This window comes from Helobdella robusta (genome assembly GCF_000326865.2).
Source record: "Helobdella robusta unplaced genomic scaffold HELROscaffold_10, whole genome shotgun sequence".
Taxonomy (NCBI): domain Eukaryota; kingdom Metazoa; phylum Annelida; class Clitellata; order Rhynchobdellida; family Glossiphoniidae; genus Helobdella; species Helobdella robusta.
In genome coordinates this window covers 115,419-128,612 of record NW_008703571.1, presented here as the reverse complement: position 1 = coordinate 128,612, position 13,194 = coordinate 115,419, and the positions used below count along the sequence as shown (strand labels likewise).

At 33.2% G+C, this 13,194-nt stretch overlaps 2 protein-coding genes across 2 annotated transcripts; one reads left to right on the top strand and one right to left on the bottom strand.

Annotated features, from left to right (window-relative positions):
• Positions 1-8,406: 8,406 nt before the first annotated feature.
• On the bottom strand, positions 8,407-11,189 carry HELRODRAFT_166479 (hypothetical protein; the record flags this gene model as incomplete). Its single annotated transcript, XM_009011725.1, has 4 exons — positions 8,407-8,440; positions 9,955-10,061; positions 10,442-10,737; positions 11,123-11,189. The coding sequence occupies 4 exons, from the start codon at positions 11,187-11,189 to the stop codon at positions 8,407-8,409; spliced, it is 504 nt and encodes a 167-aa protein (XP_009009973.1).
• A 385-nt stretch (positions 11,190-11,574) lies between these two features.
• HELRODRAFT_166478 (hypothetical protein) lies at positions 11,575-12,839 on the top strand (the record flags this gene model as incomplete). The annotated part of the gene is made up of 2 exons (XM_009011724.1): positions 11,575-12,416; positions 12,596-12,839. The coding sequence occupies 2 exons, from the start codon at positions 11,575-11,577 to the stop codon at positions 12,837-12,839; spliced, it is 1,086 nt and encodes a 361-aa protein (XP_009009972.1).
• Positions 12,840-13,194: the final 355 nt, after the last annotated feature.

The window sequence follows — 13,194 nt, the reverse complement described above, 5'->3', positions numbered from 1 at the left end:
CAAGAAAACTGAAAAACGCCATGGTATTATCTACAAAAAATTGAATGACAAAGCAAGGATATTTGTTTCTGAGAAATTTGGTTTAAAAATAATTAAAAAAGTACATGAATATTATGGACATATTGGAGCTGGAAAATTAAGAGAAAAGATACGACCATTTTATTATTTTAAAAACTTCGATCAACTAATAGACGAATTTTGTAAAAGTTGTGTCATATGTTTAGAAAACAAAAGCAGAAGAAGCAGAATTATAGGATTAATGTCAAAATTAGGCCCTGCAACAGAACCATTTCAAATTATGTCCATTGATACAGTTGGTGGTTTTGTCGGTAACAGATCACCAAAGAAATACATGCATATTTTAGTGGACCATTTTAGTAGATATGCTTGGATCTCCACTACGAAAAATCAATGTGCAACAGATTTCATAAATTTAATTCACCCAATTGCTAAAAAAAATAATATCAAAATACTTTTAGCTGACCAGTACGCTGGAATTAATTCTTCAGAATTCAAAAAGTACCTCAACCAGATGAACATTCAAGTAATTTTTACATGCGTAGATTGTCCTCAATCAAATGGACTAAATGAAAGACTAAATCAAACACTGGTTAATAGAATAAGATGTAAAATAAACAGTGGAACAAAACAGGCATGGTCTACCATTGCAGATGAATGCGTCAAAGAATACAATCGTACAATCCATAGTTCTACAAAATTCGAACCAGAATACTTATTGTATGGCACAAGGTCAACTATCATCCCAGATGACTTACCAGAAAGCGATATAATAGCAGATAGAATGCAAGCATGTAAGAATTCCCAGCAAAACTTTGAAATGAACAAAAAACGAATTGATAAAAATCGACAAGAATATGAATTTAAAGTGGGCGACCAAGTCTATATCCAGAATGGTAATAGACTCAACCGAAGTAAGATGGATAAAATAAGAGTTGGTCCGTTTAAAATTCTCAAGAAAGTTTCTTCATCGATTTTTGAAGTAGACTGTGGAAGAAAAAAAAAACAATCTAATCTTTTTCATATTAACAAATTGTCACTTTATATTCCTCAAAAAGTAACGTGAAGGGGGGAGATGTAAATGTAACCACATTTATGTATTTATTTCATATCTATGATATTCAATATCTTTGATATATGTTTGATCTTTGTTTGGGTTTCGATAAATGTGTTTCGATAAATGTGCTGCGATAAATGTGCTGCACCACGTGATTGACATATTTTATAATTTATTTGATTTATGAGTTTCGTATGAATAAGCCTGTAATTGATTACTGTTTTACAGGTATGTTTTCTTTAATTTATATCTCTGTATTATTTTATATTATTTGATTATATGACATTTAATTTGTTTGAATAAACTGTTTTACAGATTAATAAATCAGGTTTATTTAGAAACAATCTTACATGTATGTATGTATGTATGTATGTATGTATGTATGTATGTATGTATGTATGTATGTATGTATTTCATTTTTCATTTTTTTTTTCAAAGTTTTATTCATAATCAACAACATATCAAATAGGTGAATAAAGTTATGAAGTTGAATATGCGGAGACCGAATAAGACTGTTTGTCTTGTGGTGGTCACCGCTGGTAGATACATGAATAGTTAATGAAATAAAATAAGGAAAATAACTGAAGCAGAAAGATAATTGAAGATAAATAAGTAAATGTTCGTGTCATACATATATAGACATATAACTATGTAAACGTTCGCTCAGTACATATATAAACACATAAATGTTTAACCATTTATAAAGACCATTCATCCGCATCATTTGTTCTAGCGTATTCTTAATATAATATTAGGTGGTGGAGTCGAGATCCAATGTCAATAAAAAAGCACGGAATTTTGACTTGAAATGTTGTAGGTTTATGATGGCTCTTAGATGGGGAGGTACAAGTTCTGTCCAAATTTTAGGACCTGTTATTTTTATGCTTGTCTGGATTAATTTGAGGCGAGTTTTGTAGATATAGAAGAGAGGGGTGTGTCTAATGGTTGTAGATTGAACGGAGTTACTTAATGTGTAGAAGTTGATAAAGTGAGGTGGGAGAAGATTGTTGATTAATTTAAAAACGTATAAATGTATGTATGTATGTATGTATGTATGTATGTATGTATGTATGTATGTATGTATGCATGTATGTATGTATGTATGTATGTATGTATGTATGCATGTATGTATGTATGTATGTATGTATGTATGTATGTATGTATGTATGTATGTATGTTAAAACCAAAACATGATGAGTGACACTGAACCGTCAAACATCAAGTAACAAATGGATTAACACTTTGATTTGTCGTTAATTGCACATGTCGGCATTCAGTTGGATATTTTCAAGCACACAGACACGCAGGAACCGCTGCAACAAGCACGAAATGTGGTTAGTTGCGAAAAACAGTTCCCTGCTGTCGCCTGATCTGACGCTGATCATTTTACATATTGCCTTAAGAAATTTAAGGGTGTTGGGGTCTATCGGGCCGAGAACCTCGATACATATTAGCAAGAATTCCACGCCTAACACCTTTCTTTATTTCGACAAAACTAGTCATCTTGTTACCAATTTTCATCGCTGCTCTTTGGTTCTAATAGAGGTTTTTAATAACTCTCGTGTCTCTTCCATCAATGTCCAAATCTTTCAATGGTCCCATAAGCTACACGTGTTTCACTCTATCAAAAGCTTTGGAGTAGTCGACGAAACATATTGATAAACGAGTCTTTCTTCATTTCAATGGCTCGTTCGCTGATCATTCGTAGCATGAAGATGGCGTAGTTTCTTGTGCCACAATCCTCCACAAAACCATAGTGGACATTTCAAAGTTCAGATCTGATTCTGTTTCGTCCTCTCATCATCATCAGAACTCTCAGGAGAAGTTTTGTAAGATGACTCATCAAGCTGACTGTTCGATGTAGTTTACATTTAGCAGCATTGGGTTTTTTAGGCGATGCTATGAATTTTGACTTGGATAGATCTTCAAAATATCAAAATAATACAAGAATACAAAACATACAAGACGGACACATATACAAACATACAATACAAAATAACATACCAAACACATAAAACGCAAAAATACAGTGCAAAACAATATGGGAAACATTTTCTTTCATCATTTTTTTTCACGCAATACTGAGCATATAGAGTCATCATAAGCAATCATTCAGAATCATCGAAGCGTTTGCATCCTATGGCTCCTGGCTTCAAGATCGGCCGAGATACGCTTCGATGAACAATGATTTTCTCTAACTCTTCTTATTTTTCTGCAATTTTCTATATTTATTCTGTGTATTTGATTATGTTTTTATGTATTTTGCGTGTTATTTTCAGTTTTTGTATTATTACCTTTCCTTTACTTTTGTATTGTTTATGTATTTTTGTAGGTTTATTTGGTTTATCGTTTATGTTTTTGTAAGAGTGCCTGTGTATCTTTCTGTCTGTTTGTGCATGTGTGTAAGCGTGTCTCTGTATGTTTGTGCATGTGTGTGTGTCTATTTGTTTGTGTATATGTATACATACACACACACACAAACACATAGAACACACACACACACATATATATATATATTCATTAATGGTGAGATTGTCCAACCTGCTCTTGCAAACACAGCTGGCCAGTACAAATACATAAATGCACCATCTCTTACAATTACCGTGAGCACCTAACTCGTTCTAGGCCAGACACGTTTCGTCCAATATGGGACTCACCAGTAGCCCGAGATTAAACTCCACACAAAAACTTCTTCCAATCACTATCTCACTGAACAATATCGCAAACTAAGGTGCCTTTAAGTAATTCACGAAAAGGCATTTTTGTCGATGGAGACATACAGTTACTCTGCCGAATGGGTTATAGTGAGTCGACTCGTATCCACAAGTAAGTGAGTGAGTCGTTTATGAAGGATGAGAATCTCCGACCGATTTGTCTATAAAAAAAATTTTATATTTATATTTTTTTTTATCGTCTAAAAATGTTTCTACATTGTCATAATTTAATGCAAACATAAAAACTGGCCATCGTAAACGTGTACTGTATGATTAAGCACCAGTAATGGAATGGACGACATGTACAAAGACGCAGTCACAAACTTACTACACATCTAACAAACCATTCTTTGGGTTCCCAAGCAGCTTTTGAAAAACCCTTAAAAACGTAAATACTTTTAACAACATAAGCGATGTACAAAAACACGTAGACACGCAAGCACACACACACGCTCACATGCACTCGCACACACGCACGTGCATAATACATGAAAACAATTTAAAAACATAAAACGGCTCGGTGTTTATTTATGAGATAAGACTCGCTTCGACAGATGAGACCAATCGTATTATCGCCCATCTCTCAGCGCCCGTCACTTTTTGATCCAGCCCATCACTACTCGATACTGCCCATCCCTACTCGATACTGCCCATCCCTATTCGATACTGTCCATCACATTTCTACATTAAAAGGTACATACTTATTTATCAGACAAACATAGTTGGACATTTGAGAGAATTCTTTCGTTTTTATTGCTATTTTCGATATTAAATATTAACAATCTATTATTAATACTATTATTATTATTGTTGTTGCTGTTGATAAATTTAACTAACAAATGTTAGTTGAATTTACTTATAGAACACATTAAACCGATAAAACTTATTCAAATCTTTCTATCAGGGGCTTATGGATTGTCCCAGGGAAAATCCACCCTATTAGAGCTCCACTACTGAAATTTATATTTAGCCTTTTTACGCAAGAAACCGCAAATCACCCAACTTTTCAAATTTCTTCGCTATTTAAATAGCCACAAAATATTTTAACTGTAATTACAGAACGAATACAATTTATTTACAAATCGGTTTTCCAAATATTTGAAATTAAGTATGGAAACGAACGGAGCTGTTCATTTTAATCCAACGAGTTGTTAGTCATGAAAGTTATTTGGAAGGATGCTTTCGAATGTTGGCACGGTTTCGCACAAACGTCATTGAACGTTATTTGATTTTCGTTTGAGTTTAATAGGAAATTTATTTCAAATATAACCTTCACAACGTAATCAGTTTGAAACAATGAAAAATTAACGAATAAAAATTTTAGATTCAATGTGTGTCTGTGTGTTTGTGTGCGTGCAAGCGTGTGTGTGTGCGTGCGAGCGTGCGTGTGTGTGTGTGTTTGTGTGTGTGTGGTTATATTCATTTTGCAAATTTATAATTTATTCATCAAAAATTCAATAACCTATTTGAAAATTTTGACGGTCAAATAAATATTAATGAATTATTCAAACAAAAGAATTATTGAAGTAAATAATTTTTTGCTATGATGTAAATTAGGTAAAAAAAACTTTTTATTGCACAAGCGCTTTTTTTGGATTGTTAATACATGAATGATAAAATAAAAGTATCAATAAATTTTTATTCATCTTCATTGAGTTGTTGTTTTCAACTCACTCCATTCATTTGTCTATCTATCCATTCATCCATCCAACCATCCACCCATCTCTATCATCAATATCTATCTATCTATCTATCCATCCAATTGTCCTTCAATCATCCATATATCTATTCACCTATTCATCTATACATTCAGTGTTGCAAACAAAATCTGTAATTTTCAGTTTTTAAGCAGATTGAACAACATACACTAATAAAATCAAGTCTAATTTTAGACACACTAGCGAACATTTGAATATATTTTGGCCTAGCCGTCAAATATCAAAAGATGCCAACATTTTATAAATTTTGTCTTCGAATCAACAGTGTCTAAATCCGCAACTGCATCCATCAATCAATCATCCACATATCAATCTCTCTATCCGCCCATCCATCCGTATATCTACACGCCAAAAAATACAAACCTTAACCCAACAATTTGTTTCAGGAAAGCTTTTCATGGTTTTTTAACAATCTTGAAAATTTTTCTCCCGGGTCGAAAAAATTAGCTATTTATGCGGCCCTTCAAAGGTAAAATAGTTCTCAATGCGGCCCTCACAGCAAAAAGTTGGCCCACCCCCTGCTTTGAAAGGTTAGATACATGAATGATAAAATAAAAGTGTCAATAAATTTAACTCATTTATTCGTTTGTACATCTGTTCATTTATCTAGACCTATCTATCCACCCATCCATAAATCCATCTATCATCCATATTCCTATCGTTCACTTTATTCAATTAGAACTGAAAATTTATCACGAGAGCCCTTGCATTTTTCAATGCCATAATTGTACATTTTTAAAAAAAATTTAAACGCTCGCACCTTTTGACCTAAAATTATTAATTAAAAACTATTAAACAAACAATAATATGTTATAAAAATAATTTGAAAATAAATTAAAAACATCCGTGATGAATTCTACACACTCAACGTTATCCTAACACCAAGAAGGGACGCAGTCAAAAAAATGTGTTTTGTGGATGAAGAATTGATTTTTTTTCAGTTGACGAACCATTTTTTTGCTTCTTTTACATTTTTTTAAGATTTTCTTATTAAAAACTTTTCTTCTTTCATTAAAATTTGCAAAATATTGCAGTTGTTGAAGAGCTGATACTTTTTAAAATCAAAATTCATTAAACTTCAATTAAAGTTACATCAAAATTAACTTTAACCTCAGTAAAAATTTATATTTTTCAGTCAGTTCAGTCCCAAAAGCCTTGCTTCCTGGCTGCCCTCTTGCCGGCAGACAAACGCCGATTGAGCCGTTAAATGTTATCGCAATAGTATACCACGTTATCACGTCTGTTGCAACAATACTCGTAGAGGAAAAGCGAATGTGTGATACTCCCACACTTGTAGCATTTAATAAAAACTTTTACATCCCTTGAACAAACGCCTGGCTTTGGCAGGGGCTTGAAACCTGGCTTCATAAAATCGTCTTTACTACACTCGACCACAGTCGCCATGATGGCGGCGATCGTGGCGACGATGAAGATGACGTTTATGGTGAGTTTTGGTGATTTTAATACGCTGTGGTGATTTTGGTTAACCATGGCAGTTTCTCAAGTTTGAATTCAGTAGTGATTTTATACTAGCGATCCTGGTCGTTACGTATGTTGCAGTTAATGATGAAGATGTAATTATGATGTTGGACGTGTTATGTTGCTGATATTGACCTGAGAAGGAGGTTCGTAAATGATGAAATTTAACTGTCCGAATATCGTTGGGGATGAAAATGGTGGAGAAACTTTAAAGGGTTTTTTGTCTATTTCATTCTGAAAATTTTTCACAAACTTGTTAACCAAAATTGAGAATGTTATGCTTGAATATTACTAAAAATGAGTCTCAATGATTAATCAAAATTTACCCAAATAGTATTCCAATGCTAATCCAATACTTTTTCTATTTCAATATTAAAATAATACTTTCATTAAAACTACTAATTAAATAATTAAACTAAAGTCAGGTGCTGCTCAAGTAAAATTACTGAAATCATTCATGGATGTTTTTAGAATATTCCTAATTAGTCATAGCCCTTTATATTTGTTTGTATGCATGTGAGCTTCTGTATGTGCATTTAATATTTCGATCTGTATGTGGCCTACGTATGTAATGTATGTATGTGTGTATGTATGTACGTATGTATGTGTGTGTGTATGTATATAAGTATGTATGTATGTTTGTATTTATGTATGTATGTATGTTTGTATTTATGTATGTAAGTATGTATGTTTGCATGTATGTACGTATGCATATATAATTTAGTTTAAACTAGTCATCTGAAAAATGTTAGATCAAGGCAGATGGTTACATTGTCTCGTTATGCGCAGCGTTAATATGGGCTGGGAGACCTATGCTACGCTATGTTAGTTTGTTGTGTTGATTGTGTGATGTTGTTGATGTTGTTGTTGCTTTCGCTGATGTAACTTTTTGTCGTCGTTTATGTTTACAACAGTATCAACAACAACCAAACACGACAACAACCAAACTAAGCAACAACCAAACTAAACAACAACCAAACATGACAACAACAAAACTAAACAACAACGGTATAAATATTCAAACACCCTCACACGCACATGCTGACAGAATTAATGAAATTTTATAAGATACAAATTACACATAGATAGATAGATAGATAGAAAGATAGATAGATGGATGGATGGATGGATAGATGGATGGATGGATGGATGGATGGATGGATAGATAGATAGATAGATAGATAGATAGATAGATAGATAGATAGATAGATAGATAGATAGATAGATAGATAGATAGATAGATAGATAGATAGATAGATAGATAGATAGATAGATAGATAGATAGATAGATAGATAGATAGATAGATAATTAATCAAGTCACATAATTAAAACTTAATTATACGGTACAATCCATTATTTGCAATTCAACTAGTTTTATTGTTCTCTGTTTTATTCGCTTCAATAAGATGAAACTGAGTGTTATTTCGTATTGAATTGTTGAATCGACTTGTGTCTGTGTGTGTGTGACTGCGTATGTGCATGTGTGTGTGTGCCTGCGTGTGTGTGTGTGTGTGTGACTGCATATGTGCATGTGTGTGTGTGTCTGCGTGTGTGTGTGTTGAGAAAAATCAAATCATCAAGTCCAAAAACTAATCTAGATAACTTCTCAATGAGACGGGGTCAAATTTTGACGGCGAAGTCAAAATCCAGAAATATTTAGTGGCTATAATTATAAATGGTAATATAGTTATTGTTATTATTACCATTATTAATTATTATCATTAATTTTTATTTATTCAAGAACAAAAAAAAAAAATTCTCATCTATATGTTCTTTTTATACAAATAACAAAAAAAGAAAAACATTATTTATATATATATATATATATATGCTATATATATATATATATTCTATATATATATATATATGTGTGTGTGTGTGTATATATATATATATAGCACAGGAATAAGCATACAAATATGTAAAAAATATAAAAATACAAACACACGTGTACAAAATAATACAAACACACATACAAAATAATACATATAAAACAAACATACAAACGAAAAAACAAAAAGTGACGGTAATTGTATTTGCATATAAGCTTTTTAGCACCGCATATATTAAAAATAAAACAAAAATATATGGCTTTAACATTTGTTAATATGCTAAGGTTTTCGAAACAATATAAATCAATAACTAAGTAACTTAGCTTATGATTAATAAATTTAAATAACTTAATTTTTAAATGATGATCAACTAGATAACCTTATTCATGAATATGTGTTGCTGTTGGAATATCATTGGTGTATATATTGGGAAGGATGAAACAATTTTACATTTCAAACAGTTGAAGGGAGCCAACAATTAAACTACCCGATCTCAATCAATCAATCAGTCAATCAGTCAATCAATCAATCAATCCATCAATCAATCAATCAATCAATCAATCAATCAATCAATCAATCAATCAATCAATCAATTAATCAATCAATCAATCAATCAATCAATCAATCAATCAATCAATCAATCAATCAATCAATCAATCAATCAATCAATCAATCAATCAATCAATCAATCAGTCAATCAGTCAATCAGTCAATCAGTCAGTCAGTCAGTCAATCAATCAGTCAATCAATCAATCAATCCATCAATCAATCAATCAATCAATCAATCAATCAATCAATCAATCGATCGATCGATCAACCAACCAATCAACCAATTAATCAATGTATAAATTAAATAATCAGCCAACCAACCAAATAACCATCAAACTAATTAACCAACCAACCAATCAATCAGCCAACTAATCAACCAACCAATCAATCAGCCAACTAATCAATCAACCAGCGAATTTGTCAGCCGGAACACAGGAGCGCCAGCAAATTATCGCCAGTCCTATCCGGATCATCATCCGGACTCATCCTCAAAACATATTTCCGGTCGGGACTCGAAGCCATCCTCGCTATCTCTCCCAGGTAGACGTCAGTGCCGATAGCGACGACATAGATTTGAACTCCTGACCTTTTAAGGAGGTCAGCCCCTTGACCTGGTTCCAGTTCGTTTACATTTGCGTAACCGTCTGTGATAAGGATGACTACGTTGGGGACGCCAGGGCGATCCCCATTTGACTGGTGATGATGATGATGATGGTGGGTGGTGATGATGATGATGATGGTGGGTGGAGATGATGATGATGATGGTAGTGGTGATGATGATGATGATGGTAGTGGTGATGATGATGATGATGGTAGTGGTGATGATGATGATGAGGGTGATGAATGACGATAACAGTGATAGATAACGACGATGTTCAAAATGGAAAATTTTAACGGTGGATTTTCATAAAGACGACATTAACAACGAGTGACACACAAAATTACAGCAAAAACATACACAACACACGCCACACAACACACGCCACACAACACACGCCACACAACACACGTCACACAACACACGCCACACAACACAAGCCACGCAACACGCGTCACACAACACACACACCAACCTGAACAAACAATGTACTAGCAGTAAACTCCATGGCGCTTCTTATGTTAGTCTGACCACCGGCGTTTGTGAAATCAAACGCCTTCAGACTGGCTTCTTTATCGCCCCTGAACCTACTCAACAGAAAATAACTCAAAACGTTGACGGAAAACGCGACAGACGCCACTCTTACTAGGTCAGAATCGATGTCTAGACCGGATGTGATGTGTCTGGCAAAGGAGACAGACTTCCGGTATTCATCTATGACGCTGCCGGAAATGTCGAAGATGAAAACAAGGTCGATCTGAACGGTGCAGACTGTGTGCGTGTGTGTGCGTACGTGTGTGTGTGGGTCTGTGTGTACGTGTGTGTGTGTGTTATTAACTGTTTGTGTGTGTATATATATATATATATATATATATATATATATATATGTATATATATATATGTGTGTGTGTGTGTGTGTGTGTGTGTTTATAAGTGTGTGTACGTGAGTGCTAAAAAGCAATAATAATTCAGTTATTACTAATAACAACAGAGTTAATAATTATAATTCTATTATATATTTTTTCATGCTAAACATTCCAATGGTAATTTGTAATTGTTAACGACAATGATAGCATATTTATTGATAGCATATTTATTCTTGCACCCAAAATTTGGTTTACAATTTTGCCTCTATCTGTTACAATTATTTCAAAACCTCGTCTTTTTAAACAGGGCTTTGGAGCGGAGCTGGAGCTGGAGCGCGGAGCAATCGGAGCAACCATATTCTGGTCGGAGCGTGAGCGGAGCCGGAGCACACAAATTTTAAGTGCTCCATGCTCCAATAATAAAAAAAAATATTTAGTTAAAAAATAAAAAAAATATTATTTTTTAATATTTTGTATCTTTTAGTTCAACTCAAAAAATTTTTTTTGTTATGATATTTAGAATCTTTCATAGCAAAGCAATGGCTTCCTTTTATACGCCATTTGTAAACACTAGTTGACTTTTTCACTAATCTTTTTTTCTGCAATCGTAAATTCGTAATCGCACATCAAAGGTAAGATTCTTATGAGAATTTTTTAAATAATATAATTTTTAATTTAAAAAGCAATACATTACTTCTTAACAAAATTTAAATTTTTAATTAAAATTAAATTAGGTCCGGATATGACTTCTAACCAAAATTTGTGTCAATCACCTACAATCGATAGTCGCTTTTTGAAAAATGATCTGGAAAATATATTTGAGTTTGAAGAAGAAAATGGACAAAAAAAGTCAGCTAGATGTAAGCTAAAAAATGATGATGTGCAATGCAATTTTCAGGCAATGGGAACAAGTGTGTCAAAAAAGTTTAATCTTTGGCGTCATGTGAAACGTAATCATCCTAAAATCTATGATGAGTTAGTAAAACAAAAAGATGAAAACGATAAAGCTGCCTCAGATAAAAAACGTGGTAATGAAAATGATGCCACGCCATCTAAAAAAAAAATAAAAACTGTACAAGAAAACATGAGCACATATTTTACATCATCAAAAGTTACAATCACTATAGATGCAAGTACTTTTCAAGAAGGACTTGTTGAGATGATTTGTTTGAGTATGGTTCCATTTACTTCATTTACATTAAAAAACAAAGGATTTCAAAAAATTGTTGGTGAAATGGCAAAAAAACTCGGTGTATCAATGGGGCATGATGCGGTTCGACATTTGGTAATAACCACAGCAGATTCTTCTCGCATGAAAGTTGCCTTTCAAGCTGCTGATCTTACTCCAGGTATGTTTATGAAGGAGTGGTGTAAACTTGAAAAATGTTTGGAAGAAAATGGAGAATATGTTGCGCTAGGAATTTTATCTTCTATGAGAAAGCGGAAAGAAAAGCTTTTACACAACACACATTTTCTTGCTGGAGTGTATGTTGATGCTAGATACAGAATCTTATTGAATAAATCAGACAAAATCAAAGCCAGAGAAGGTTTGGCTGATATTCAATTGCGATTAAAAAGAAAAAAGTATTTGATTCAGCAAAAGAGTCAACATCTGTTAATGTGTCCCAGCCAACATGTGATTTAAATTTTATCTCTGAAGATGATGATGATGATGATGATTTTGAAAATGAGCTAGATAGAAGAGAAAACACACGCAAAATTTCTATGAAATCACACACTGAAAATGATTGTGAAATACAAAGGCATTTTGAAGAGGACTGTAAAGCTGTTGAGGATGTTGGAAGAATAAAGGTGAATGTCTTCGAAGCCATTGCACATTATCCAGATCGAATCAGACAGTCAAGCAGAATAGCTGCAAGTATGCCAACATCACAAGCCAGCGTTGAAAGATTATTTTCAGCTTTGAAATTAATACTAAGTGATAACAGACAATCGATGAAAGAAGATTTGCTTTCCGCTATTTTGTTTATTAGAATGAATGATTGAATTATTGACTTAACTTGATTATCTTGTGTCTGTATGGTGTATCATTTTTATTTTTAGAACCTGTACTTTCTTAATTTTTTGTATATTTCATCAATTTAACTATACGTTACGGAAGTGGTACTAAAAATCAATCAATTGATTGATTAAAAAAATATTTGAAAAAATTTGTGTTAATTGATTCTAAAACACACTCCCGCCTCGGAGCACGGAGCGGAGCGGAGCAAACTTTTTTTTATGCCGGAGCGGAGCTGGAGCGGAGCAATTCAAAAAAGTGCTTGCTCCAAAGCCCTGTTTTTAAACAACATTGTAAAACTTATTTATTGTCTGATAAACGGCGATTTTTGCAACTATAGTT